General features: G+C 34.1%; 3 protein-coding genes and 1 long non-coding RNA gene across 7 annotated transcripts in view; 2 read left to right on the top strand and 2 right to left on the bottom strand.

Annotated features, from left to right (window-relative positions):
• The window catches only part of LOC139814097 (uncharacterized), a 108080-nt gene extending 96247 nt beyond the window's left edge, over positions 1-11833 (top strand). Inside the window, exon 3 of the long non-coding RNA XR_011732333.1 lies at positions 11413-11833. This is a non-coding gene — a long non-coding RNA (uncharacterized lncRNA). The remainder of the gene's footprint in view (positions 1-11412) is intronic.
• LOC139814096 (furin-like protease 1) overlaps positions 1-25153 on the top strand; it is a 226583-nt gene that overhangs the window by 140157 nt on the left and 61273 nt on the right. The gene's annotated exons all lie outside the window — the stretch shown is intronic.
• LOC139815154 (uncharacterized) lies at positions 15423-17800 on the bottom strand. The gene is made up of 3 exons (XM_071781824.1): positions 17324-17800; positions 16403-16741; positions 15423-16029 (listed from the first exon to the last, which is right to left on the bottom strand). The coding sequence occupies exons 1-3, from the start codon at positions 17776-17778 to the stop codon at positions 15699-15701; spliced, it is 1125 nt and encodes a 374-aa protein (XP_071637925.1). The 5' UTR covers positions 17779-17800; the 3' UTR covers positions 15423-15698.
• On the bottom strand, positions 18703-24965 carry LOC139814838 (dynein axonemal intermediate chain 2-like). The gene is made up of 9 exons (XM_071781329.1): positions 24579-24965; positions 23574-23735; positions 23263-23363; positions 22876-22942; positions 22117-22288; positions 20991-21168; positions 20126-20554; positions 19259-19592; positions 18703-19038 (listed from the first exon to the last, which is right to left on the bottom strand). The coding sequence occupies exons 1-9, from the start codon at positions 24759-24761 to the stop codon at positions 18703-18705; spliced, it is 1962 nt and encodes a 653-aa protein (XP_071637430.1). The 5' UTR covers positions 24762-24965.

The raw sequence follows: 25153 nt of genomic DNA, 5'->3' as shown, positions 1-25153 counted from the left end.
GGGAAGAGAGAGAGAGAGAGAGAGAGAACTAAAAAAAATATTTTATAAAAATGACAATTAATAAAAATAATTACATTATTTATGAAACTTATATTTATTATATAAAATATATAATAATTGTTATATTTAATATATAATAAAAAAACAAAAAAAAATAATTTTTTATATACTTTATATTAAAGAAAATCTTGGTTTTGCCACTCAGAATTGGATTTTAACATGAAAACATATTTCCGTTTTAGTTAAATTGGGCTTTGTGTAATACCACCAGTTCAGCGTACGTGCTTAAAATTATGAATTGTAACTTGCCATCCGAAATACAAACCATATCAAGTATAACTAAACGCTTATCAGAAATACGTGTGTCGCATTTGAACTCTATTTCACGCGATTTAAAAACTTAAAAAAAGCGTGATTATTGATGCAGAACAGGAAAGATATTGTTTTATTTAAAAAAAAATAAAGATAATTTTTATTTCTTACATTACCAAAATTCTCCTTTCTATATAAAAATTGTTTACGAAACTCCTCATGAAGGATTATCGTTGTGAGAGTATTGCTAAATGGACCGAATAAAAGAAGATACGACAGTGAAAAAGCTAAAGCGATCTAGAAAGTCGAAGTTACCGGAAGCGCACTTTCGCATCCGATCGTTTTACATAAAGTTTCCGCTCTCCGTTCGAGAGTAGATATTGCACGATGCATGCACATTTGCTCAGCGCCATTTATATGAAATTGTATTAAGCCTTGCCATATGGTGGCATTGGAAATAAATGGCCGTGGTCGTTTTCGGGGGTTAAAATGAAGCTGAGTCTAGTGAGGGTAGTTATTTTGACTTGCTATTAGAAATTCTGGTTCTTTTTCCTCTTCAGATACTTTGCAAATATAAAGTTTATTTTAACTAAATGCGATATTTCCATAATATACTTTAAAGAGAGAGAGGGAGATAGAAAGAGAAAGATATTATAGAAAATTATGCAAATTTAAAATTCTTTTATTTTAATATGTGAATGATCTGCATTCTTGAAATCTAGCATATATGTACATATATGAAAACTTTTAACTTTAATAGAATTCAGAACTATCGGTAATTATATAGACTTTTTTTTCGGGAAAAGTAACTGTTGAATGAATCCGTGGATAGGAGCGAGATTTTAGGGTTATTCTTTTTAAGTAGATTACTCAAAACGGACTGTACTTTGTCAAAGTTACAGACATTAAGAAATCATGCGTTTAACGATGGCTTAGCGATGACATTTTCAAAGCGTAGATTACTGGCTTGTGTAGCATCACAATGAGAATAAATGCCGATGGGCGAACGAGCAATATCACGGAGAAGGGGCGACGATTGCCACCCCTCGCGCGCATACATCCTCGCCCTCGTAAATTCTAGGCCGGTTTTACGGCCGCATTTACGGCGTTCGGCGAACAAAGAGCCGACGGTGACGACGACAACGTCGGCGACGTCGGTTCACAGCGGGAGCTGTGCACTGCGCTTTGCGCGGCTCCATAAAGCATTGTCAGCGGCAAGATCCCGGTCTTGACTAAAGTGAATATGTCGCTGACAAGGACGTACGGTCGTGTTATAGTCGGAGAAGGCGACGAGAAGCGGGATCCACATGCTAGTCACGATCCGCGTAGTTCGCTCGATTTTTCATCGCAGGGCTGCCACTTGAATTATTGTTGCTTACTCGACGCATCTCTCCGTCCGCGTCGCACGTCGGTTTGTTTACATCTACGTAGACGCAAATTAAAAGCTGAGTAATTAATTCAGATTAGCTTGAAGAAGTGTAGCATAAGAAGCGACGTAATGCGAGATCCCTTCGCGTGTTCTTAATAAAACATCCTTTTATAGCCTTCCGTGGCTTTCAATCGCGCTTTTGATTTCACGCGTTTCTTTTATTCATGATCCGCGTATCAACAGCGCGTGTTTTGTTATTCCGCGAGAGGAGCGTCGAGTTCTTTCTAAATTTTCGATAAGTTGTATCGGGCTCGTGCAGTTTCGGTGGGATTTCAATGCTGTACACGCGGTTGCATTTTTCATGCATTCCGGGCTCATGCGGGTGCGGGACCCGTCCGTCGTGTCTGGTTTTTGCGCGCTGTCTGCCACGTGAAAGTGTCCGGGACGATGTCTTTCTATATACGAGGAAGGGGGGGGGGGTGACACTTTAGATAAAACGACCGCCGTATAGTAAAGGGAGACGTATGCCTTGCGTCTCGTCTCGCAGATAACAAGGCCCGTGTCAAACTCGCCCCTTTTTTCTCGATTCCATTTACGTTCAAAGCGGACGATGAACCCTGTCTCTCTGTCGCGGCCGAAACTTTATTCAAATTACTGTTTTACGTTAGATTTCAGTCTAATATCGTAAGCAGTTTATACATTGGAGATAATCGAACTTTTAGTTAGTCAACATATACTTTTTGACGATTATCTAACGTGCAAGTACTCATTGATGCCGTTACAGTAAGAGTTAATTTTTCAGTTAGGTTCAACTTTAGACATTCAGACTCAGAGAATCAGACATTATTTCACCGGAAGTTTAATTTCAAGCTTAGTCACCAAACTTCTTAACTTTGAAACAAAGTCTCTTTCGGAGAACATTCTATATATCAAAATTATAAACAGACGGATCTATTCTTTACGGAAATTATGTTAGTTTACTCACAAGAAATTACGAAGGCGTATAGTGTAGCATTTATGTACGCGCATGCATTTGAGCACATGTGAAACTTAGCAAAATATTAATACGATACGCTTTGGATTATAGCGTTGCATCATATATCCGAAGTATGTCGAAACAAATTTTTGCCTAATTCAATGATTGAACATGTCTTTTTTATACGTAATTCAATGTTTCTCCACGTTGTATTTTATGTACGCTTATCTCTCCGGTGTGTAAATTGCTTACAATAGGTATTATCAAAGTGTACATAAGTATTAAACATCCATTACGGTACCAATACGAATTATAATTACGATAATATTATGCGGAGAATATCTACTGCCCGTTAAAAGCGAAAGGATTAAAGGACTAATCCTATATAGCCGGCCGGCATGACTAATATCCGCGAATTCGACTCGCGTCGGTACAATTATCGCATCGATAATCTGGATAATTGCGTATCAATAATCTGGACTGTTGCGCATGTCGCTGCAAACGCGTGTTCCGTTTTAATGCGGTTAACGATTGTTTTAACACAAGCGCAGCAATATCGCGCTACCTGCATGCGCTGCCCGAGCGACTACTATAATATCTACGAAATCGCTTACCTTGCGCACGGTAAATTCAGTTTCGCGCACCGCTCGAGCAGTTGTGTAGTTGATTCGCTCGACATATTTCCAAAAAGGAGAAAAAAAATCGCAGAAAAAGAGGGAACTAACCAATCGATTTGTTGCTACCATTCGCGCGAATGGAAGTCCCGTTTCATTCAATCGGTACTGCATATACGAACCGAATCCGAAATGGAACGTCGACAGGGATGAAATCTGATTCTACGTGAACGATACTTTTGCGGAGTTCGAGTAAATGACGCGCGACGAATGCCTAGATAATCTCGTTCTAGGGAGATTTTAGATCGATCCGATTTATGCGCCAATCTCTCATTGAAAGGACATAGCACGGCTCTTGGGACATTCAGTATAATAATTTTAAGTTCCGATCCGCCGCGTGTAACTGCTATATGAATCTAGAATTTGCAATTTAAATGCGTGTATTCCACTGCACCTCGCACCACCGTTCACCATAAATCATATCGTCATTTACTGTTGCAGCCATATAACTGGATGTTACCGTTTATCTTGATCAGATTAATTTCTTTGCATTTCTTATAACGTTTAAAGCGAGATTTTTCAAATATTATGACTACAGAATATTTAAATGATAATTACTGGTTTTTATACGAATAAAAAAGAGAGAAAGAGATTTTATATTACAATAAGTAGGTAGATCTTTATATATTTTAATTTTATTTCTTTCTTAATTTATTCCTTTATTTTTTATTATTTTGTTTTTTCTCTGAATTGTCTATCATTATATCACTTATTTCATGATATAATATAAATAGTTTAACGTTCGTAATTCAATATAAAATGTAAAATTTCTAAGTATACTGGTATAGTTAGAAAGTATACAAGTAGCACAAGAGTGTGAAACAATCTTTCTGCTTCTTATCTTATTCATCTTCTCTCATTTTCTCGATCTCTTTCAACTTTCGTGCCTGCTTGTCTCACCTTCGACGACCGCACCGCAGCCCTTATCAGCTCTTCCACAGCGCGGTTGAGAAGAACGATAACCGAGATCGACTTTTTAATTACCTATCTCCGTGTTCCAGTTTCGTACTTTCGCGAAGTTTTCTATCTCAGCGCAGCCGAGAACGTCGTCGGGTTCTCATTGTCACTAACAATAAATCTCACGGTTGTGACGGCATAGAAATTTTCGGACAAACCTCAAACTCTCATTATCCCATCTCTCTTATCCTGATTCGCGAGTTCGATGAGGTCACTGCAGAAACGATTGCATATTTGATAAATTAAAGTGTTAAATAATGATACACTCTTTGCTTAATAATTTACATGATGACGCGAAACGTATAAAGCGTGAATTGTTTTTTTTTTAAATCATATATGTCGTAAAATTATGACAAAGTTATTACTTTATTACTTTTTTTATATTTTATACTTTTGCAGTGAAAAAAATAATATATTATTTTATTATAAATAAAAAAAATAAAAAGTTAAAATAATATTATATATTTTATTTATAAATATAAAAATCGGCAAATTTAATCTTACTATTACCATTTTTATTATTAAAATGTGAGTAATGAAGACCGAAATAAAGAAAAATAACAAATAGCGAGAATTAGTAAGTTCGTTAATTTATGTGCATCGAAACCTATCTAATTACGATAATTGCGATTTATCACGGCGTACGAGCGATAATATCGGATGTCATCAGTCCCTGGAAAATGCATTTCCATTAATCGATGAAAAAGATCGATTCCCGTGATGATAATCGCACTTGATACCATCACTTTACTGAATAAATGATAGATTATTCATAAGTGCGAGAATTTAACATTATTGAAGTATTTTCTTGGATCGATGCATTCATCACGCGGTATTTTATTTATTCGTTATTTTATTTACACATGAAATCCCTGCTATTTCGCGATTATTTATTTAAAGGAAAAAATAATGCAGACGTTTTACATTATCTTGATGCAAAATTAATTCTAATGAAACAATATCTTTACTTTTAAATTATATCGTTAAAATTTTAATATAATAATATTTAAAATAATCCAGATATTATCATGATTATTCAAAGATAAATTTTTTAATTCAGCAGTAGATTGTATTATTTTAGAAAAAAGAATATATATATACATATATGTATATATATATATATATTTATTGATCCATCTAACTACATCAGTGAAGGTATTGTGTAGCGCATTCACGAAAATGCAGGAAGAATCTTGCATACTGCGGAAATGATATGCGGATGCTACTTTTTTCCATCTGTGGTATTCTCTGATGTTATGAGAAATAGCAACCACACGGTAATCGATTTTATATTAGTGCTGCGCATCGCGTTTTAGATCCTAACGACCACCGCGCTTTTCTGTACACGATTTACATAATTTCTGAAATATATTTGTTTTCGTGCGGAACAAACACACGCGGAAATGTACAAATTGTAGAGACATGCTGACTTTTGGTCTTTGTCTAAACTAAAGAAATGCATTAGTACCATAGACGTATACAATTAGCACCAATATATACAATTATATATCATATAATTATTATACTATTGCATAGCCAAGTTATCACGCAACTGAGCAACTTATATATAAATATTGTGCAATTTTGACGAAATTTTTGTATAATTTTTTCTTATTTATTATTAACTTGTACTTGTATACCAACAACTTACTTTTATATAATACTAGCTTTTCGGCCCGCGCTTCGCGCGGGCCTCAAAGCTATTCCCCCGCCAATCAGCTTTTCGGCCCGCGCTTCGCGCGGGCCTCAAAGCTAATCCCCCCGCTGACTCACTATATTATTAGCTCTCATACAATTTTTATTTGTTTAATTTATAAAACTTCTTTGTATACGATATTTTTTGTATAATGTGATATTTTTTGTGTTCATGGATTAAACATTTAAGCTTACAATTAAAAATTATTTATATATAGATCTATTTATAGATATATATCTATTTGTATATTAATTATATATTATATAAGATATAATTCAAAAAATATAAAAATATCTATGTATCTTATATATAAACAATTTTTAATTTAAATCTGATTTAAAGCGCGGCATCAAAATCTATTCTCCTCTCCCTAAACTCACCCATTAATTACCGTTTTCCAAAAAGATCGATAACGATAAATTAACCACATTATAGCAATCCCCGGAAAATTCTCTCCTTATTTCATATACAATTCTTTCAGATTCGGTCCATTAATATTTTGCGGACAGACAGACAAACAGTTTGGTTTTACATTATTATATTAAAATGGTGGACTTCCACACCACCCTTGAGGTTCCACCTATTGGCGCGTTAGGTTTTTTTATAGTAGACCTTCGCCTTAAGCCCTATTATACTACTTCTCATATTATCACCAACTCGCATAAACCACCATAAGTAAATGGTTGAGACATGTGAGCGAGATATTCAGCAGAGCTGGTATAATTGTCCCCCTTGCTGTCGTGAGACATAATGGAAAATTCCTCCCAATTATCCACCACATGTTTCACGATTAGTTCACGCACATCGCTAGCCATTAACTGATTGTAATACATAAGATATGAGAGAGATCGGAACAGGCAAGCTCCATCCCCTGTGATCGGGACAATAGTGTGAGGCACCATCTCTCCATTAACATTTAAAAACTCATATGCCATACCGACTTAAAAAATAATAAACTGTATTAGATTTTAATAAAAAAATCCTTAAAGCCGTTTTGCATCCTCTTCCAATTTCCATAAAAAATAATAAAATAAGCAGTATTTAATGCGTTTTACTGCTTTAAATAGATCAAATAACAGTTTATAATTAGTATTAAACTGTACAATTAAAGCAAAAACGATCCAACTGTACAATTCAAGCAAAAACGATCTTATTACTTGAATAACTGCTCAGATTGATAATATAAGCAGTATTGTGAAACTATATAACTAAAGCAAAAACTGAACAATTGAAGCAAAAACGATCTTATTACTTGAATAACTGCTCAGATTGATAATATAAGCAGTATTGTGAAACTATATAACTAAAGCAAAAACAATTCTATTACCTGAATAACTGCAAACATGAAATAAACGTGAAAGATACTTTGTAATATACACACACACTTTCTCTCTCTCTATCTCTCTCTCTCTCTGAATAACTGCGAACACGATGTAATGTCGAAAAATGTGAGATATTTTTTTTTAATTACAAACTGCAAAATTGTGAAACAACATATAAAATGTTTGACACATTCATGATTGTATCCTTACTTAGTCACATTCCTATTCTCTCTCTCTCTCTCTCTCTCTCTCTCTCTCTCTCTCTCTCTCTCTCTCTCTTTCAATACGAAAGAAACATAAATTTATAAATCCGATTTAAAAAAAATATGTAAACATTAAGCAATTAAAACATACTAAAACAATAATATAGGCATTTTATAAAATATAAATAAATTAAACATACTGAAATAATATTTTTTATTTTATAAATACCTTATTTTCTCTCTCTCTCTCTCTCTCTCTCTCTCTCTCTCTCTCTCTCTCTCTCTCTCTCTCTCTCTCTCTCTGAATAACTGCGAACACGATGTAATGTCGAAAAATGTGAGATATTTTTTTTTTTTTAATATACGCCCTTCTCTCTCTTTCTCACGCTTCTTTAATCAATTACAAACTGCAAAATTGTGAAACAACATATAAAATGTTTGACACATTCATAAAAACAATAATATATTCACAAAACAATAATATAGGCATTTTATAAAATATAAATAAATTAAACATACTGAAATAATATTTTTTATTTTATAAATACCTTATTTTCTCTCTCTCTCTCTCTTTCTCTCTCTCTCTCTCTCTCTTTCTCTCTCTCTCTCTGTCTCTCTCTCTCTCTCTTTCCCTTATTTGGAACAATTTCTTTTCTTTTCTTTAATTTTTATCTTTTTCTTTACGAATATATTCTATAACCTCGTAATGTTAAACCATTCGCACTATAACGGTTTTGACAATTTTATAGTGAAGTTTGAAATCTTACATTTAAAAAAATATTAGTGTACTATGTTCAACATGCATGACGTCACCGCAAATCGCGTACGCATTATTATCGATCGATTTAGTATGTTTTCTTTTCTTTTCTTTAATTTTTATCTTTTTCTTTACGAATATATTTGATAAAAATTATCTCATCAAGCCTAAAAGATATTAACGAATCCATGAAAACACATTTTAACCCTTTTCACCCCGGTTTCCAGACTCCCCTGAAAATTCTACCCCTATTTCATATATTTTTGGAAAAAATATTTTAAAAAATTTCGATACCGGCTTCCAAAAGATCGGTAACGAAAAATTATACACTTCATAATACTCCTCGGAAAATTCTACCCCTATTTGATCTATAATTTGTTGAGATTTGATCAATTATTTTTCAAAAAATAAGAAAAATTAAAAAAATCGGTTTCCAGAAAATCGATAACAAAATACACCCTCCAAATTTCAAGTCTCTAGGTTCAGGGGTTTGAGCTGGGCGTTGATGAGTGAGTCAGTCAGGACATCTACATTTATATATATAAGAAACATATAAAATGTTTGACACATTCATAAAAACAATAATATATTCACAAAACAATAATATAGGCATTTTATAAAATATAAATAAATTAAACATACTGAAATAATATTTTTTATTTTATAAATACCTTATTTTCTCTCTCTCTCTCTCTTTCTCTCTCTCTCTCTCTCTCTTTCTCTCTCTCTCTCTGTCTCTCTCTCTCTCTCTTTCCCTTATTTGGAACAATTTCTTTTCTTTTCTTTAATTTTTATCTTTTTCTTTACGAATATATTCTATAACCTCGTAATGTTAAACCATTCGCACTATAACGGTTTTGACAATTTTATAGTGAAGTTTGAAATCTTACATTTAAAAAAATATTAGTGTACTATGTTCAACATGCATGACGTCACCGCAAATCGCGTACGCATTATTATCGATCGATTTAGTATGTTTTCTTTTCTTTTCTTTAATTTTTATCTTTTTCTTTACGAATATATTTGATAAAAATTATCTCATCAAGCCTAAAAGATATTAACGAATCCATGAAAACACATTTTAACCCTTTTCACCCCGGTTTCCAGACTCCCCTGAAAATTCTACCCCTATTTCATATATTTTTGGAAAAAATTATTTTAAAAAATTTCGATACCGGCTTCCAAAAGATCGGTAACGAAAAATTATACACTTCATAATACTCCTCGGAAAATTCTACCCCTATTTGATCTATAATTTGTTGAGATTTGATCAATTATTTTTCAAAAAATAAGAAAAATTAAAAAAATCGGTTTCCAGAAAATCGATAACAAAAAACTATACACATAGTGGCACTCCCCGGAAAATTCTACCCCTATTTCATATACTTTTGGTGAAAATTCGGTTCAGAGGTTTGGGCTAGGCGTTGATGAGTCAGTCAGTCAGTCAGTGAAAAAAACACATTTTACCCCTTTTCACCCCCTTAGGGGTTGAATTTCTAAAAATCCTTTCTTAGTGGATGCTTACGTCATAAAAGGAATACACCCTCCAAATTTCAAGTCTCTAGGTTCAGGGGTTTGAGCTGGGCGTTGATGAGTGAGTCAGTCAGGACATCTACATTTATATATATAATATTTTTATCAAATTCAATTAATTATATTATGAGTGATTTTAATCTACGTACGAATTTGTTTATCGATATACAGTCTGAAGACAATTACAGTAATTATGTATGCAAACGCAATATCCGATCTCAATACCAGTTGGTTCTTTGATTACATAAAACGAGCTTTCGTGAAAAAGATCATTTTCCCTGTATAGTGATCTTCCAACGATACGATCGTGCAAGAAGGACATTAAGCGGCGCATCTCAGCTTCGCGCTTTGCCCCATACCTGCCTGGAAATTATTCTAAGTGCTGACCTAAGTGTTCCCCACCTAAGTGGATTACTTGGACCTATAAACATGCCGCGGGCGATGAAAAATCTTGTACAGCATGTTATGCAAATCGTATATCTGCATGGAGAAGACATCGCGTTGATCGTTAAATTCGAGTATGACGCTTGACATCGATTTAAAATCGATTATGGCACTCACTGGCGCGTCCGTGCATTCGCGATCAAGGATGCCACTGCAGGTGAAAGAAACTGAATTGTTCCGCATATTGTCCGTGGCGGAATGCTTTTCCGTAGGATCTTGATTAAATATGAAAAATAAAGCTAGAAGTACTACATTTATCGAACAATTCAAATATTATTGAATTACTTTTTTGTTATTTCTTTGAATTTTGCTTCATATTATTTTTAAACTGATTATTAATAGATAACAGTTTTAAATTTAATTTTTTTTCTTATAATTATTCCAAAATCAATAATAATTTAGAAACATAAATCGCACAATTTAATTCAATATTGTAAAATTTGTATATTCTCAACAAGATTATCATAGTCTTGTTCCTTCGGACATGTTTCATCGTTATATATACATATGCATTATTTCCCGTTTAATTAACATAATTATTATATAATTTATTATTTCGTATTTTATTTTATATTATGTTTCATTTAATAATTTTAATTATTTTGTACGAAATTTTACATAGCAAAATAATCGAAAGCTCGTTTTCTGATTTGTTAACATCTGCATATATAATTTTATGTATGTATATTTATTTCAGTTTATTTATTAATGAGAAGTATGAAAGAATTGTTAACATTGCTTACAAATCTATTAACTTAATTTTAATATAAATATTGTTATAATGTTTTGTTGATTGTATTTATTGATCAGGATTGAATGAGCCACATCATTCATTTTTTATTATAATAACAGTAAGTTTTATATAACAAACATTATATTTCCATGATTTATTCTATATTTAATTTGCTAGCATTAGTTTGAAATTAAAAAGCTCTCGCCGAGCGTTTTTTCGAAATCCTCTTATTATGCAAATTTTAATAAGGGCTAGTATATTTATGATGTGTTTGTCGATTAAATTGGTAGAAGATGAATAAAACAAATTTATCGAGTTTTTACTCTTATTATAAATAGTTGCTTTCAATGCAATTATTCGCATCTTACCCGTTGTGCGGAACGGTTATTTCTCTTTCTCTCTGAGATTCTTTCCAACTAATTTTCGTTGATTTCAGATAGCTAGAGAGAATAGCGTTGCTGCGGTTAAACCAGATTAATTACTAAAGTGACACTGACGAATCAAAGGTTATCACCGACGGCCATCAAGCTAATCCCAGCGAAGCCAGTCCAGATTTTTACTTAACGTTTTTCGCTCTCGTCGTTTCGTTTTAATGAAACGGAACGGAAATAATCTCGGAAATAATCATCCAGATAACATTATATGTCCTATTAATCCTTTCGTCTACTCTTAAGCATTGAATAATTTCAAACACTAAATTTTAACTAAGAAAAGATTCTTCCTGTATATTTTTTCTTTCTTATAATTAACACGTAGTGTGGTGTCTTATATATATATGTATCTCTCATATCTAGATGAAATAATAGTAAAAAAAGATTTTTTATTTGCTAGAAAGAGTATTTGACTTATTAATAGTGTTTAAGACAATTATAAAAAAAGATATTTAATAATATTGTTTTTGTGTTTTATTTGACATCCAAGAAAATATAAATGATCGTTACATACATCAATTTTTCTTTTAGAAAATTTATTCTAATTTATTTACTGAATATATTTTATTCTGTATGGGAACTTTTATATTCTTGGAAGGTACGTACTTCCTACATTCTTGCATGTTTCATTCTCATCTTGTTTTTTATTTACTTGTATACGCTCTGTTAACTCGCACGTTCACTCGCTCGCAAGTATAACGTTTGTAGGCCCAGGTATAACACAATTGTTTTGAATTCCAACGGGACTCGTAGCATATAGTGCTGCAATATTAAAATAATCGATTGTTTCGTTTTAGCTTGTAGTACATTGGCCGCGCACCAAACGATATCCGCGAGTTACATCGGTCGATTTTCCATTTAATCCTAGAAGCTGATTTAACGGGTGTACATTTGTTACGGGCATTAGGCGTGCTCATTATTTATCGCGGACCGATAAATTCCGCCGCGGAAACGGGTGTTTAATTTTACACGAGTCCGAGAGCAATAATTGGAGGATGAAAAAGCCCCCTAGACAATTATTCGCGCGTATTTATCGGAAACGGATAAGCCATCGAAAGATTCCAAAATATGAGTTTACCATGCTTTATTGATTAGGAATAATGCCATTATCGAGAAATAAATTTTGCTTCTGCGAACGTGGCAATAGTGGAGTTACAATTTTAATTGCATACGGGAATCGCTTTTACGCAATCCACGATGTTATCTAGGTTTTTTTAAGATGACTAGAATTTGTATTTGGTTTCGTTTCTACTATTAGAATAAATTGAATTTATCTAAGGTAATCTTTTTCTTCGCCCGTAATAATTAACAAAGGAGATGGTTTAATTCGACCCAACTGGCAAATTGAATTTAATTGAAATTGAATTATAAGCATAATTGTTCTCTCTTTAAAGAGAAGTTTGAAAAGAAATTTTATTTCATGAAATATGCCAGAAACATTGATAATTAAACTTCCACAATGTCGGAATCGATCTAATCACTCTGTCAGTTCAAATATAATTTATGATCCCATAGCATGTCCGACATAAATTATGCTGCTGAAGTAGCTCGATTACCTCGATAATTAGAATGTAATAGTACCATAATGCGTCGGAAACGTACTTCACGATTAATTAATGCGTTATTAAATTGCAATGCCGAATAATTTACGACTATGCCGCGTTACAATTGTGCAAATGTATAACGCACGAGGCGTAAAAGTGTCACGTATATTAATAATTGCATTTACCGATCTATTATTGGTAATCATTGAACTTGAAATTATAGCTAATAAGGTACCAATTTATTTTCCCAAGAAATGCAATTTCTAAGTTAGTGTTTTCGTGCTCATTTTTTTGCAATTATTAATAAATTATTATTTTTGTCACTTCTCGCGCAGAAATATCAAGCGAAATCGCTATAGTCGTTCTTCTATATAGCGTTCTTATTTCTTGTGTTTAAATTCTTTAGCCATGCGAACCGAATACCGCGTAAATATGTGCAAAAAGTTGATAATCAGGTATAAATTTTAATATAATCGTGTATTGACATAATGTAAAATTGTTAGATAAGATTATTCTGCAAGAAGTGGCTCTCGTGAATTCATTCTTTTGGAAAACGATTCGGCTATGGATTTCGTGGCTAAAAGTCCGTACATTCGTCGCTTTTACTCGAAATTTTGTGTGACGTTTTTTTCCAAATTTCCACCTTTCTACCTTTTCGTCGGCAAACGGCAACTTCCGATTGGCGACACGCTGAGCGTTGCCATGCTTGCGCGCCACAGGGATTTCCCTTGGAAATTGCAACGTGAATAATTTGTCGCAATATGCAACGTTCGTCGCGCCAACTTGCTAAAATATTTCTATTGGGGTGCATCTTGATTCGCGCACCTTTTAAAGCGTCCCCAAAGATTCTGATCCGTTAACTTTAATTTTGTGTACGATTATATACAAAGCGGTACATATTCGTATTTTCAGAGAGAGAGAAAATCATGTCCGTTTTGTACACGCGTTCGAGTTATACGATAATATATTTATCACATAATCTGAAGGTTGCATTATATAGTTACATTATGAAATATTCATAAAATTCGAATTTTCGCACTGGTGAAAATTAGATTATTGTTTATAATAGAATATTACATTAACTAGAAGCCTTTAAAGCTCAATGATAATTAATTTTGCAATGAATACTTCATGAGAGAAATTTCGCCTTTTAATTAATATAACTAAATTATGTGCAATTATATTATATCGAATCCCGTGGTCTCGAGTAAATGCGGTCTCGTTAAGTATAAGTAATATCCAAACAATATTACATAATTATAATTATATATATTAGCAAATATTCCGAAATGTTTGCATACGAGCCGTGGCCAATCGGGTGTTGAATGGCGGAGAAATATGTGAAAACTTGCCAAAGTAGAAACAATTATTTTTCTGCGGACGCCAGGGAACCTGTCCACTCGGATATTACTCCTGAGTTAACTGATAAAACTTCTTTCTAGCCGTTTTCCAGACGTCAGCTCTATTTTTTCAACACCAATCTGTAAATAACGAGTCGGAGGCGCCATACGGCATGTTTCCTGCTATTATTCGCGAAATGAAGTAATATGATTTTACACAAACGATGAAATGATACAAAAAATCGTCAAAGTATTTGATATCAAGCAATAAAAAGTTTCGAAAGGCGGTCTTACCCATTTAAACTTTCACTAAGGAAACGCACCCTTTGAACGCGTCAAACAATTCATAGATTAACGAAAAGTATACAGTTTGATTATATATCCCTTCTTAAATCGCTCGTTTCTTCTCAAGGGAACTGAAATTGCGCGCGAGGGAAAACTTCTATTTCAACCTTCGTTAAAGCACGCCGAACTTTCGTCTGGAAACATTTGTCGGTGAAGGAGGTGCGATTCGCGAAACGATAGCGCTTATAACTTTTTGCCCGTGTGAAATGCTTTGCATACGTCGCCATATATATACGCGCTGATTGATGCGTGCATGTGTATGCAAGCAAGTTCTCGCGAGAGTGGAATGCCGGAAGTCGAGCTGGACTACCGTTGGTGTCCTACCGGAAATGTCGTCTTGCTCTACGACCGGAATCGAGCCTTGAATGTTAGCTCTTCCTACGCGAATTTATCATCCCGAATCCCTGAAGACCCGGGAGGATTTCCCGTCGTTCCCTTTCGACTCACGATAATACGTATCGCCGTGTAGAGCCTCGAGCGAATAGGATTAAGTTAGTTTGCGCGATCCGGTTTTTCAGCAGAGAAATCACAGGGAAAATCGAAGGATTGGAAAAATGTACACAGGTAGGTATGTACGATACATATATATGTGATTTATTTGAAGAAGTAAAGAATACGAGTTTCAATGTGAACTGAAACAAATATATGATGAAATAATGTGATATCCGCATAAAATATTTACTAGCGAAGAATAAGTATAACAGTAAATTCGCAATATTGTTGCATACAGACTTAACTATGACTATTTAACATAATTATTTATAATATCAGATATTTTTTGTACTCTTACATCAAGTATCATATTGAATATTTAGAATTCTTAATTAGTCTATTTACAATTAATTGTGCAAAATTCGACAAAAATTGTAAAAAAGTAATTAGAAATTATTCATTATATGATTTGAATTATTATATAATTATTATATAATTCATTATTATATTTATCAAGAAAAAAATATTCGTTATTTGCGAGATATTGCTATTTCTTCTATTGAAGAAAGAAAAATCTTTGAAGGTAGCACTGATATAAGAAAAGGTAGACACGCTTCGGATAACGCAACATTACTCGATGGACTGGAAGTCGGAAATCCGTGGATAAACTCTAACGCGAGCAGCTTCGATTTCCTCCATGCAAGCCACGTCGGGTCTCGTCTCTTTCTCGATCGATTCCGGCGGAAAACCTCCGAAAAGTGTCTGCAGATCCTTCGCGAGCGAGGGTGGCTCCCAAGGAGGAACGCAAGGATCTGTCGTGACGACGGTACGACACACCTTTCTTCCCTTCCGTGCCACAAGGATCCTCTTCGTCGTGCTCGCGACCTCCTTGGCGAGATCCTCTTCACCCCTTCGCGATCCAGCTCTTGGAGTGTCTCGAAATTTTTCCGTAGCCGCAGCGCTGTATGGAAATATCGTAGCTAAATTATCGGTCGTCGAATATTGGACAGAATACGGCGAAAAATTCACATTTCGAATGTACGGGTTCTTAAAATGATGGGAACTCAATGGGATGTTCTATTTTCACCCAAATGTATTAAATATTGTTTCTATACTATGATCCAGCGCTGTTTATCCAATATTAGTAGCAAATAATGCTCGGAATAATATCGATTAAACGAAATAAACAATTGCATTTAAATAGGCCGAAGATAAAAATAGAAAGCTCTCGGGCACACTAAAAAAAGACAAAATCTTCCGAAAATAAAATTCTAAAAATAAAAGTCGAAGTGCCAATTCTGATGAAAAATGTAAAACCAGCTGAGAGAACTAACTTGCTTTTCAAAGCTTTCTTCGTGAATTTCCTTGCTTTTGTCATTACTATGTTGGCTTCTTGGATCTCCTTTTTGGCTTTCCTCGCATTTTCCGTCATGCCGGCGAATTCCTCAGGCGGTGCCATTTTCTGAAGGAAACGAATTTTTTCTTCCTCGCTGTACTTTCTAGTTAGCTCCCTGCGCTTATGAACGCGCAGAAGCTCCGTCCAGCATTCCCTTTTCTTCTGTCTCAATTTTTTCTTGATTGACAATCTTGCTCCGATGTCATCATCTTTCAATCTCATTTTCTTGTCGATCTCACTCCATTTCTCACGATCTTTGACTGTTCGATCTGGAGACCTAATGCCAGCAATTCAATATATTTTTTCTTGAATTTTAAAGTTGAGAAAAAAAGAAAGAGATAAATGATAGTTGGATCGGAATTTAAGTGAGCGTCATTCAAATTCCAGTGATCCAGGAAATCTAAAAAAATCACTAAGATTCTATCAATTTTAACGATGTTCGAGTTTCCTCAGCTTCTCCATCCGATATGTTAACTTTTTAATGAGGATATAATACGCGACGGAAATGTAATATAATGAAAAGAGTACTTTGTGCATGGCGTTACACACTATAAAATAAATGTAAAATTAATAAAAAGTTTATGTATACAATGGCGTTGTATATGTAAAATATATCTTGACATAATTATTAAATACTAATAAATTTTAGCCTAATTATAAAAAGTCATAGCATACAAACGAATTAAAAGGAAAAATTGAGATATTTTTAAATACTACCTAATACAATCTATGAGCCGGCTTATAGCGGAAACTTCTGTCAGAAGTTTTTTTTGTATAATAATATTTTTATAGACAATCTTTTTCTAATTGTAAGAGAAATCTATCTATCATACTAACATTAAATCCGTGGACACAATACCTAGTTAATTTTCTAGAACGAGGCGTAGTCCTGCGGCAGCAAATATCAGGTTTGCAGACACCTTTACAAGGCTTCGCTAGCCTGAAAATGACGGGCATCAGTCGCTTCTTCCGCGCCTTCTTTCTACGCTTTCTCTTGCTAATTTCCTGCAGGAGAGATTCTACAATCGCTTCCACCGACGAAGGCAAGGGCTCTTCCGCCAACAAAGGCAAGGGCTCTTCCGCCATTGCCTTCTCCTGTTCAACGTCTTGCGCTATTTCCGCCTTGGAAATTTCGACGCTCTCGGTTTTCTTATATTTTTCTCGCTCTTCTTTGAATATTTCCTTGGATGGTATTTTTATCTCGAGTCCTGTTGCTTCATCTATCGGCAAATGCGAATTCTTTTCGATTTTTCGACTGGCGAGTTTTTTTATGAAACGACTCAGTTTTGAAGGTGAGATATCCAAATCTTCCATCTCTTCATATTTCTGCTTTTCCTATTTGACGCAGAAATATGATGTAGATTAAATCAACATTATAGATGAAGCAATAAATATGATTATTTATTTATTTAATTATCTATGTGCGTTTGATTATTTTAACTGCATTAGATGCAGTTATATAGAGAGTGTATTGTAATATATATCTAATATAATTAAAATTCTTATTTGTCTTATATATTGTAATGATTGCAAATAATCTCTTGTTTATGATAATTTCTTCATAATATTTAAATCTAAAATAGTTAAAATTTGAAAATAAGCACATATTATTAAAATTTTAAATAGTAATGAACTCTTATGATTGTTATAATTTTTTCAATGACTATATATTCGAATTTGAGATGAGAAATTGTAACAATGAGAAATGATGATAAAATTGCTTAAAAATAATGATTGATTTAATAAATATCAAATTAATTATTCTAGATTTGACGTAAAATTATTGATAGTTACACATAATATAACACATATTATGGATTATTTACTTTTCTAACAGCTATATTAAATCTTGTCCAGTATAATTATTATTTAGCGACATTTCGCGCGACAGTGGACAATAAATCACCACGAGGAGTAAAAGGTCGCAGTCGAATGAAAAATAGATGAAATATTACAAAAGTTCTCTAATATATAACGGTTAGCTGACCGCGAGTGATATATTTGAAATTTTATTACACCAAGAAAATAAAACGTTGAAAGAAAGAAGAATAACGTGTGAAATTAAATATATATTCAAATGACGAATTTTTGTGCAAAATTTAGACTCATAATATACAACTTTATGCAAACTTCGTTGTATAACTTTTTAATTTCTGACTGTTATGAAAGAGTTATTAAGTGCTATTTCTGATTGATTAGAAATTTTAGTTTAAAAAATATTCTAATTAAAATGATTGTTTAAATTATTTTAAGAATTATTAAATAATTATTTTGATATTGTACCTTTTTTACAATCTCAAAGAATTTGTCTTCTACCTCTTGAAGTTCGGGAGACTCATCTTTAAGCTTTCGCTTAGATATAACTCTGCTTTTTTCTCGCAGATCTTTTTGCTTTTCTTTTTCAAGTTTTCGTCTATTGCGATCGTTCATTAATCGTCTATCCTTTTTTCTATCTTTCGGTTCCACTAACGCAAGCTCTGACGTTTCCTCTACGGCAGTTTTAGTTAATTTTATTTCTTTCATTCGCGTGTCTATTGCCTTCACGAAACGAGAACATCTCTCCAGATACTGAACCGGTTAGAATCGGAAAAGCGTAAATGAATATTACATTTATTTCGTGTCTGTTTTTAAATAATTGTGTTTTTATAAAATTATAGTATAATGAACATAAAATAATTTATACATAAAACGAAAAGTTAATGTGATCATTGATGTTTCAAATAAAGTATATTGTCAGAAAATACGCTATATCTTATATTATCAGTGATTCGCTTGTAACTCATAGATCAATTTCACATACTGCAAATTTATGAGAAAACAGACTGCCGCTTGAAGGCAAACTCACCGACGTAAGATCGTTTCTATCATTTTTATCAAACGAATATAGCGCCTCTGACAACTCGACAAGATAAACGTTGCCGGCAGAATTTCCAATGGCCAATAAAGACCCCATCTCGTGTGACGTAACCGCAGTTAATTTTTGCTCGCATAGTTTCACTGCCAAGATTGGTTCTTGCAGGCCCATCAGAAGGTCCCACACAGTCAGCACACCGATACGCGTCGCGACGTAAAATATAGAGTGTCTCGTTTTGTTCCAGCAACCGCGAACTGCGTCTTCCGTCATAAATCTAATAGATAATAATATGATAAAAATCTTAGGCTCAATTACGTTCTGCCCATATTACTAATTGACAAACAATTGTAATATATATATGATTTTCTTCGTACTACCATAAGAATTAATAGTATATATATTTTGAGATATGAAAAATTAATTAATATATATTTATGATTATTTATTAAATATTGATTGATTTAATATTGATATTTTAATATTAAATAGTATTAATTGCCCTAGACGTATTAACATCAATAACTATTTATTGACTATCACAAGTGATTTGCATTTTGCTGCTGAATTACAATAAGTTAATAATTTATCATCAGAGTTTTCAATTTATGGTTTTAGTGGAATATGTTTTAATTATTACTTAGCTATTATTTAGTTGAATAATTTTTAACTCATCGAAGATCTGATTATATTCATACATCTTTCGATTGCAAGCATTTTTGTGGAGTTACTTGTACTTAATATCAAAAGTTATTATTCTTATACTTAATTCTTCAAACATTTGATCTTAAATAGAAGAAAAATAAATACCTTGTCGACACGAGACAGCCGTTCTTAGTGTCTTCCGCCCAGACACAAGCCGTGGAGTCGCCGACGGTCAGGAAGATCTTCGGATTGAAGCCGCTGCGATCGACGGAAAGAACCGGGCCGTAATGAGCATTAAATCTCAAGGCCATTCTCTCGGCCGGCGTTCTCGCTTTTTTCGAACCACTGATCACGATGCCATTCTCCAGACCGAACATGAACTTCGTGCCTACGCTGGGCTCGTAGTCGGCCGACGCGACTCCGATCGCCCGATCTATCTCCTGCTCGTTTGGCGCCTGAAGATCGAACACAAGAACTTCGGTTGGTCTTTGCAACTTCCTAGTATCCCACCACATCGCACGGCCATCCGAGGAACCCGAGAAGAACTCCGTATTACTCTTCGTAGCGATCCATTTGACTACCGTCGTGCAATCCCTTAGAAAATGCAAAAAGTACGGTGTATTTTACAAAAAAGGATTTAATTATATCTCCTTTATTAATTTAATTATATTCTCTTATGTCATATAATTATATATATTTTAAAGCTAGAACGAACATCTTTCTCGTATATACTGTTGCTGCACTTTTCACGGATAGAATGAAATAAAGAAGATTGAGTCGTTGCAAGCGCGTTGGTGTTAAAAGAAAAATCACGCGCGACGTGGACGTGGCGAATGTCGTGTAAAAAATAGAATGAAATTTAATTGAGGGCGGAAACGCGACAGCGACAGTACTTTAATCATTCATCATCTTGCCGCGTTGAGCTGGAAATGGCTCTTTCGGTCGACCAAGAACAGCAGGGCACTCTGATACTGAATTATGAATCCCAAAGTTCCGACGTCGCGCCCAGGCATGTTCACGTCGAGATTACCTATGACTGAATTGACGATGAGACATTTGAACCGGAGTGGTGCCAGTCCTGACGTCCCAGCTGCAAACTTGGCCTGACACCAAGCCGCTAGCAAGTATGGAAGGATCTCGGGGATTAAACTCGCTGACCACCGTGGCAGATGGGGCCTCCAGTGCCATCCACGGCTTATTAGGATTGTCTGCCGTAATGTTTTTCGAATATGCGGAACCAGTTTCGCGACAGTTCGGTCGTCGACCGTGCAAACAAATGGAAAAACATCGCGTTATTTTTTGAAAGATTAAAAAATCACGCTTGTGAAATCCGATTTCAAGCCATTAGAGACGTACCGTTAAAAAATACATGCGCTGAATAAAGTGTAGCTACATTTCATTTCCGATTATACGCGAGAAATGCAATATCGTTGGGTTTCCGTGGCCGATTTATTCGTGTGCGTTGTTTGGTTAGTGTTTTATTCGTTATATAGAAGTAAGATGATTGTAATTGCTGATGTAGAAACATATTGCATTCTTTGTTCAATTAATCAATAACAATGCATTGCTGCTTGATTGATCAATAGTTTATCGAGTGCTGAATGGGCGTTGCGCGCAAGAGAAAACTGACGTCGCATATTCGATCGCTAAAACTGAATTTTACATAGGACTTTTAATTTAACTTAATTGTTTTTAATCTAATTTTTAATGTCACATCTCTTTCGAGAGGAGAAAAAAATGTCTATTTTTCATCTAAAAGAGTTCTATAATATCTAGCTATTTTTAACAATAATATATATTGTACATTTAATTTACTTCTATATCATAATAGAGTTATATTGGCAGATATTTCTCATATATTTTTTTTGTTAAGAAATTTACATTATTTATAATGCGATAAAAATTTAAGACTAAGTTTTATTATGAGTAGTTAGACGATTGTCGAAAAGAAGCGTTCTTAACATACGAAAAACCGCACGTATTTCCTCGAAACGAGATTGTTATTTATCGAGGCAATTTGCATGCCGTAAAAATCGCCGTTACTAAAAACGTTAATGCAGGTTAAGAGTGGAAACTTATTGCGAACGTTGTACAACCGTAATCAAGTGCACCGTCTAAATGCAGTCAAGGCTTTTGCGCGGTTTTTATCCACCTACCAATCTGCCAGATGTATGCAATGTTGCTGTAATCTGGCTCGATTCCAAAGAAGCAGTACGAGACTGCCATTTTACTGCCAGAGTCTGGCGACCAAGAAATATTGTTCACCGATCTCGCCGGCGTTTGAGGATCCTCGTAGACGTTCACTGTCCTGAAATAGAATGCCATTGACTTTGACGCAGTAACGAAAGAAATTAATACTATTGAAATGGTACAAAATATACTCAATATGGCATTTTAGTATTTTGAAAAATAATACAAATTCCACGTTCTGCCAGTTGCACGTGATGATGGACTTTGTAATAATTGTAATATATATCTATATATATCAATATTAATATAAAGTGTTTGCATGACAAATGTATTATTGCTGTAACCTAGTTTACGTTGTGGAAATTCATTGTATTATATCAGTCTCTGTTTTTATCACATGCCCTCAATATTCATCTATTAATTTTAATATTAAATTTAACAATGTTATATTATTTTACTTTATGTTTACACTCGATCACTTTACATTATTGAAATAGTGTGTACGTAACGTTTAAAAAAAGAAAGAAGAAGAAATCATTATTCTCACTACTTTCTTTTCAAAGTAGTTAAATTACTAAATAGTTACTAAAAGTTTAAAGCCGCCTGCAGCTCCCGCGCGCGCAGAAAATCGTTAGTTTAAACCAGAGAAAAGCAAATTTAGCGGTAAGATGCATAATTCATTCGCGTCCACTACGACTCCGGAATCCCGACATATGTTCAGATACCTTCGGGCTCAGCCCGGGTTTAAATTTTAAATCTTTTGATGGTCGAACCAACGTAGTCATTCTTGTCCTCCACGAATATATACATTTTAAAATTGTTCATCTGAAATCACACGAAGTTCCGTGCGTGGTATCGATGTGTCGTATGATAATGAAAACTTTGATCGATTGAAATCCTTTCAACTGATCGAATTATTATTTTATGATTACGGCAACGTTTTTGCCAAATATATTTAACATAAATATTTCACCCTTTTTACTACATTATTTTACTTTACATTATAACAATATCGATTCGTGTTTGAGGTATATATATATACATATATATATATAACCACTTCATTTGCTACATGTAAAATATAGATGAAACAGACGAAATTAAATTTTCACCTGAGACTACGAGGTTTCACCAATTCTGTAGGAATCATATCGTCGAAGTAGTGTTCGTATATATTAAGTGCGCCATTCTGAAGAATATTGTGCTCCATTTGCTATGGAAAAGAAAACAACATGTTTTCTGTGTCTTTCGGAATAAAACATGATGTGATATCAATATCTAGAATCATGCAATCAATCAAGAAATTAATTATCAATTAATTTCTTGACGTTACTATTAATTATTCTTTCAGGATTCTGATTAATTCAGTTCTAGAATATCTCAATAATATAGAAATTTTCGATAATCCATTTAATATAGATACTTGAAATAAGTTACGCAATTTCGGCGCCCAATCTTCGTCTTTCTCGATTCGTCTGCGAAATCTTGCTGTAGTTTCCTCGTCTTTCGGATTGATTTCCTTCGGCCAACCGCCCTCGAAGTGAAACATTCCACTGCTCTTCGTCTGACTGCCGACAGTTTGAGCCTGGAATTCCATAGGAATGATCGCTAGGACGATAATGTGAAATTCCACAGGGTTGACCATCGAATCGTGATGTGTGTGTTCAGACAACTTCATTTTCGTTTATTCCTCATTTCTCAATACAATAAAATAATATAATATTAACGATAAAGTAAGCGCGAATATGATTATTTTGGATGATTGTTTTATATTTTATACTACATACATAATATATATGCATTTTACGTTGGTTAATTTCGTCTAAGCATATAGCAGAGCCATATGCTTTGAAATATATCCGCACAGAAATGCATGCAGACATTAAAGTTATATAAATTGTGAGAGATTGTTGTTGCTCTTAAAGTAATGTCGAATGTCTGCCTTGAGTTGCCTCATTATAAAACAAAACGTGCTGGTCGTGTAAAATTCGCGTGAGGTACCCACGTCGTAGTTTCGTAGAAAGTTGCACGTTTGTGGCATCAAGTAGTGAACTCTGCGAGATGCGCGGATGTTGCGCCGTCAGGCGCGTCAGTCTAACGCCAATTTTATCGCAAGTTGCGTCTAGTTCCGTTAAAGTAAAGCGCATGCAGCTGATTTTCGAATATATTAGTAGAGTTTTTGGACTGAGTTTAGAGAAGGGGAGGGTTGCCGCAAGGTGTAGTTTCCCCTTTATACATCGGATCCGACATTGTAACGCTAAAGTCCTTATTAGAACTTTATACGGAAATTTCGAGCATGTAATCTTGTAAATTAAAGTACGAAATGAACACTCTTACAATCTTTTCACATGTTTCTTGCACACTTAATGAATTGTAATGAGATTATCAGATAATCAGTGTCGAATGTCATCAATTATTAATAGTTAACCTCGTGCAAAGCAAACTGTTTGCTGTGCTGCACGCCGACGTTGCAGCGAGACCTTATAATGTAACGAGCCATAGCGTCAGGATCCGGCTTGATCTCCTCGTCCAGTTGCGGGCCGCATATGTCGAAGATGCATTGCTTGCCAAATTCGGCGCGTGTTTTCAGAAAAATTTGTTTGATCTCCATTATATCGTTTTCACCGAACTAAACTGACGATTCTGACTCTCGCGCGCGTAAAGTTTTTGAAATCAATATTTAAAATGTGAGAGGAATCAGCGAATCTTTCGAAAGTGTCACACGTGTGTATTCCCACATGTGTTTTCCCGTGTGAAATTGTGCACGATCGGTTTTTCTTCTGATTCGATTAATATTTATCGTTTTTTTTCTTAATATAAAATTCTACATTTGAGAAAAAAGATATTACAGCGGTATAATTTTTTAAGAAAATTATAATAATTAAAATAAAACTCTTCTCCGAAATAACGATGCCAATTAGATTTACAATAAAAATTCAAACTATGGGTTTGAACATTGGTTATCAAACATTGTCCGCTATAATTGTAATTTTACAGATTTAA

This window comes from Temnothorax longispinosus, chromosome 6 (assembly GCF_030848805.1).
Source record: "Temnothorax longispinosus isolate EJ_2023e chromosome 6, Tlon_JGU_v1, whole genome shotgun sequence".
Lineage (NCBI taxonomy): Eukaryota > Metazoa > Arthropoda > Insecta > Hymenoptera > Formicidae > Temnothorax > Temnothorax longispinosus.
Note: the sequence above shows the minus strand (reverse complement) of the source record. Positions and strands in the feature narration are given on the sequence as shown.

What these genes read in the sequence shown, in the direction of transcription:
- LOC139814838 (XM_071781329.1), bottom strand. Translation starts at nt 24,761, where the DNA reads ATGGAGATCAAACAAATTTTTCTGAAAACACGCGCCGAATTTGGCAAG. An exon ending in AACCCGGGCTGAGCCCGAAG is followed by an intron (nt 22,289 to 22,875) that starts GTATCTGAACAT and finishes ACTGCGTCAAAG; the next exon opens with TCAATGGCATTCTATTTCAG. An exon ending in CATCGTCAATTCAGTCATAG is followed by an intron (nt 20,555 to 20,990) that starts GTAATCTCGACG and finishes GCATTTTCTAAG; the next exon opens with GGATTGCACGACGGTAGTCA.
- LOC139815154 (XM_071781824.1), bottom strand. Translation starts at nt 17,778, where the DNA reads ATGGAAGATTTGGATATCTCACCTTCAAAACTGAGTCGTTTCATAAAA. An exon ending in CGTTCTAGAAAATTAACTAG is followed by an intron (nt 16,742 to 17,323) that starts GTATTGTGTCCA and finishes TGCTGGCATTAG; the next exon opens with GTCTCCAGATCGAACAGTCA. An exon ending in AAGAAAGCTTTGAAAAGCAA is followed by an intron (nt 16,030 to 16,402) that starts GTTAGTTCTCTC and finishes ATTTCCATACAG; the next exon opens with CGCTGCGGCTACGGAAAAAT.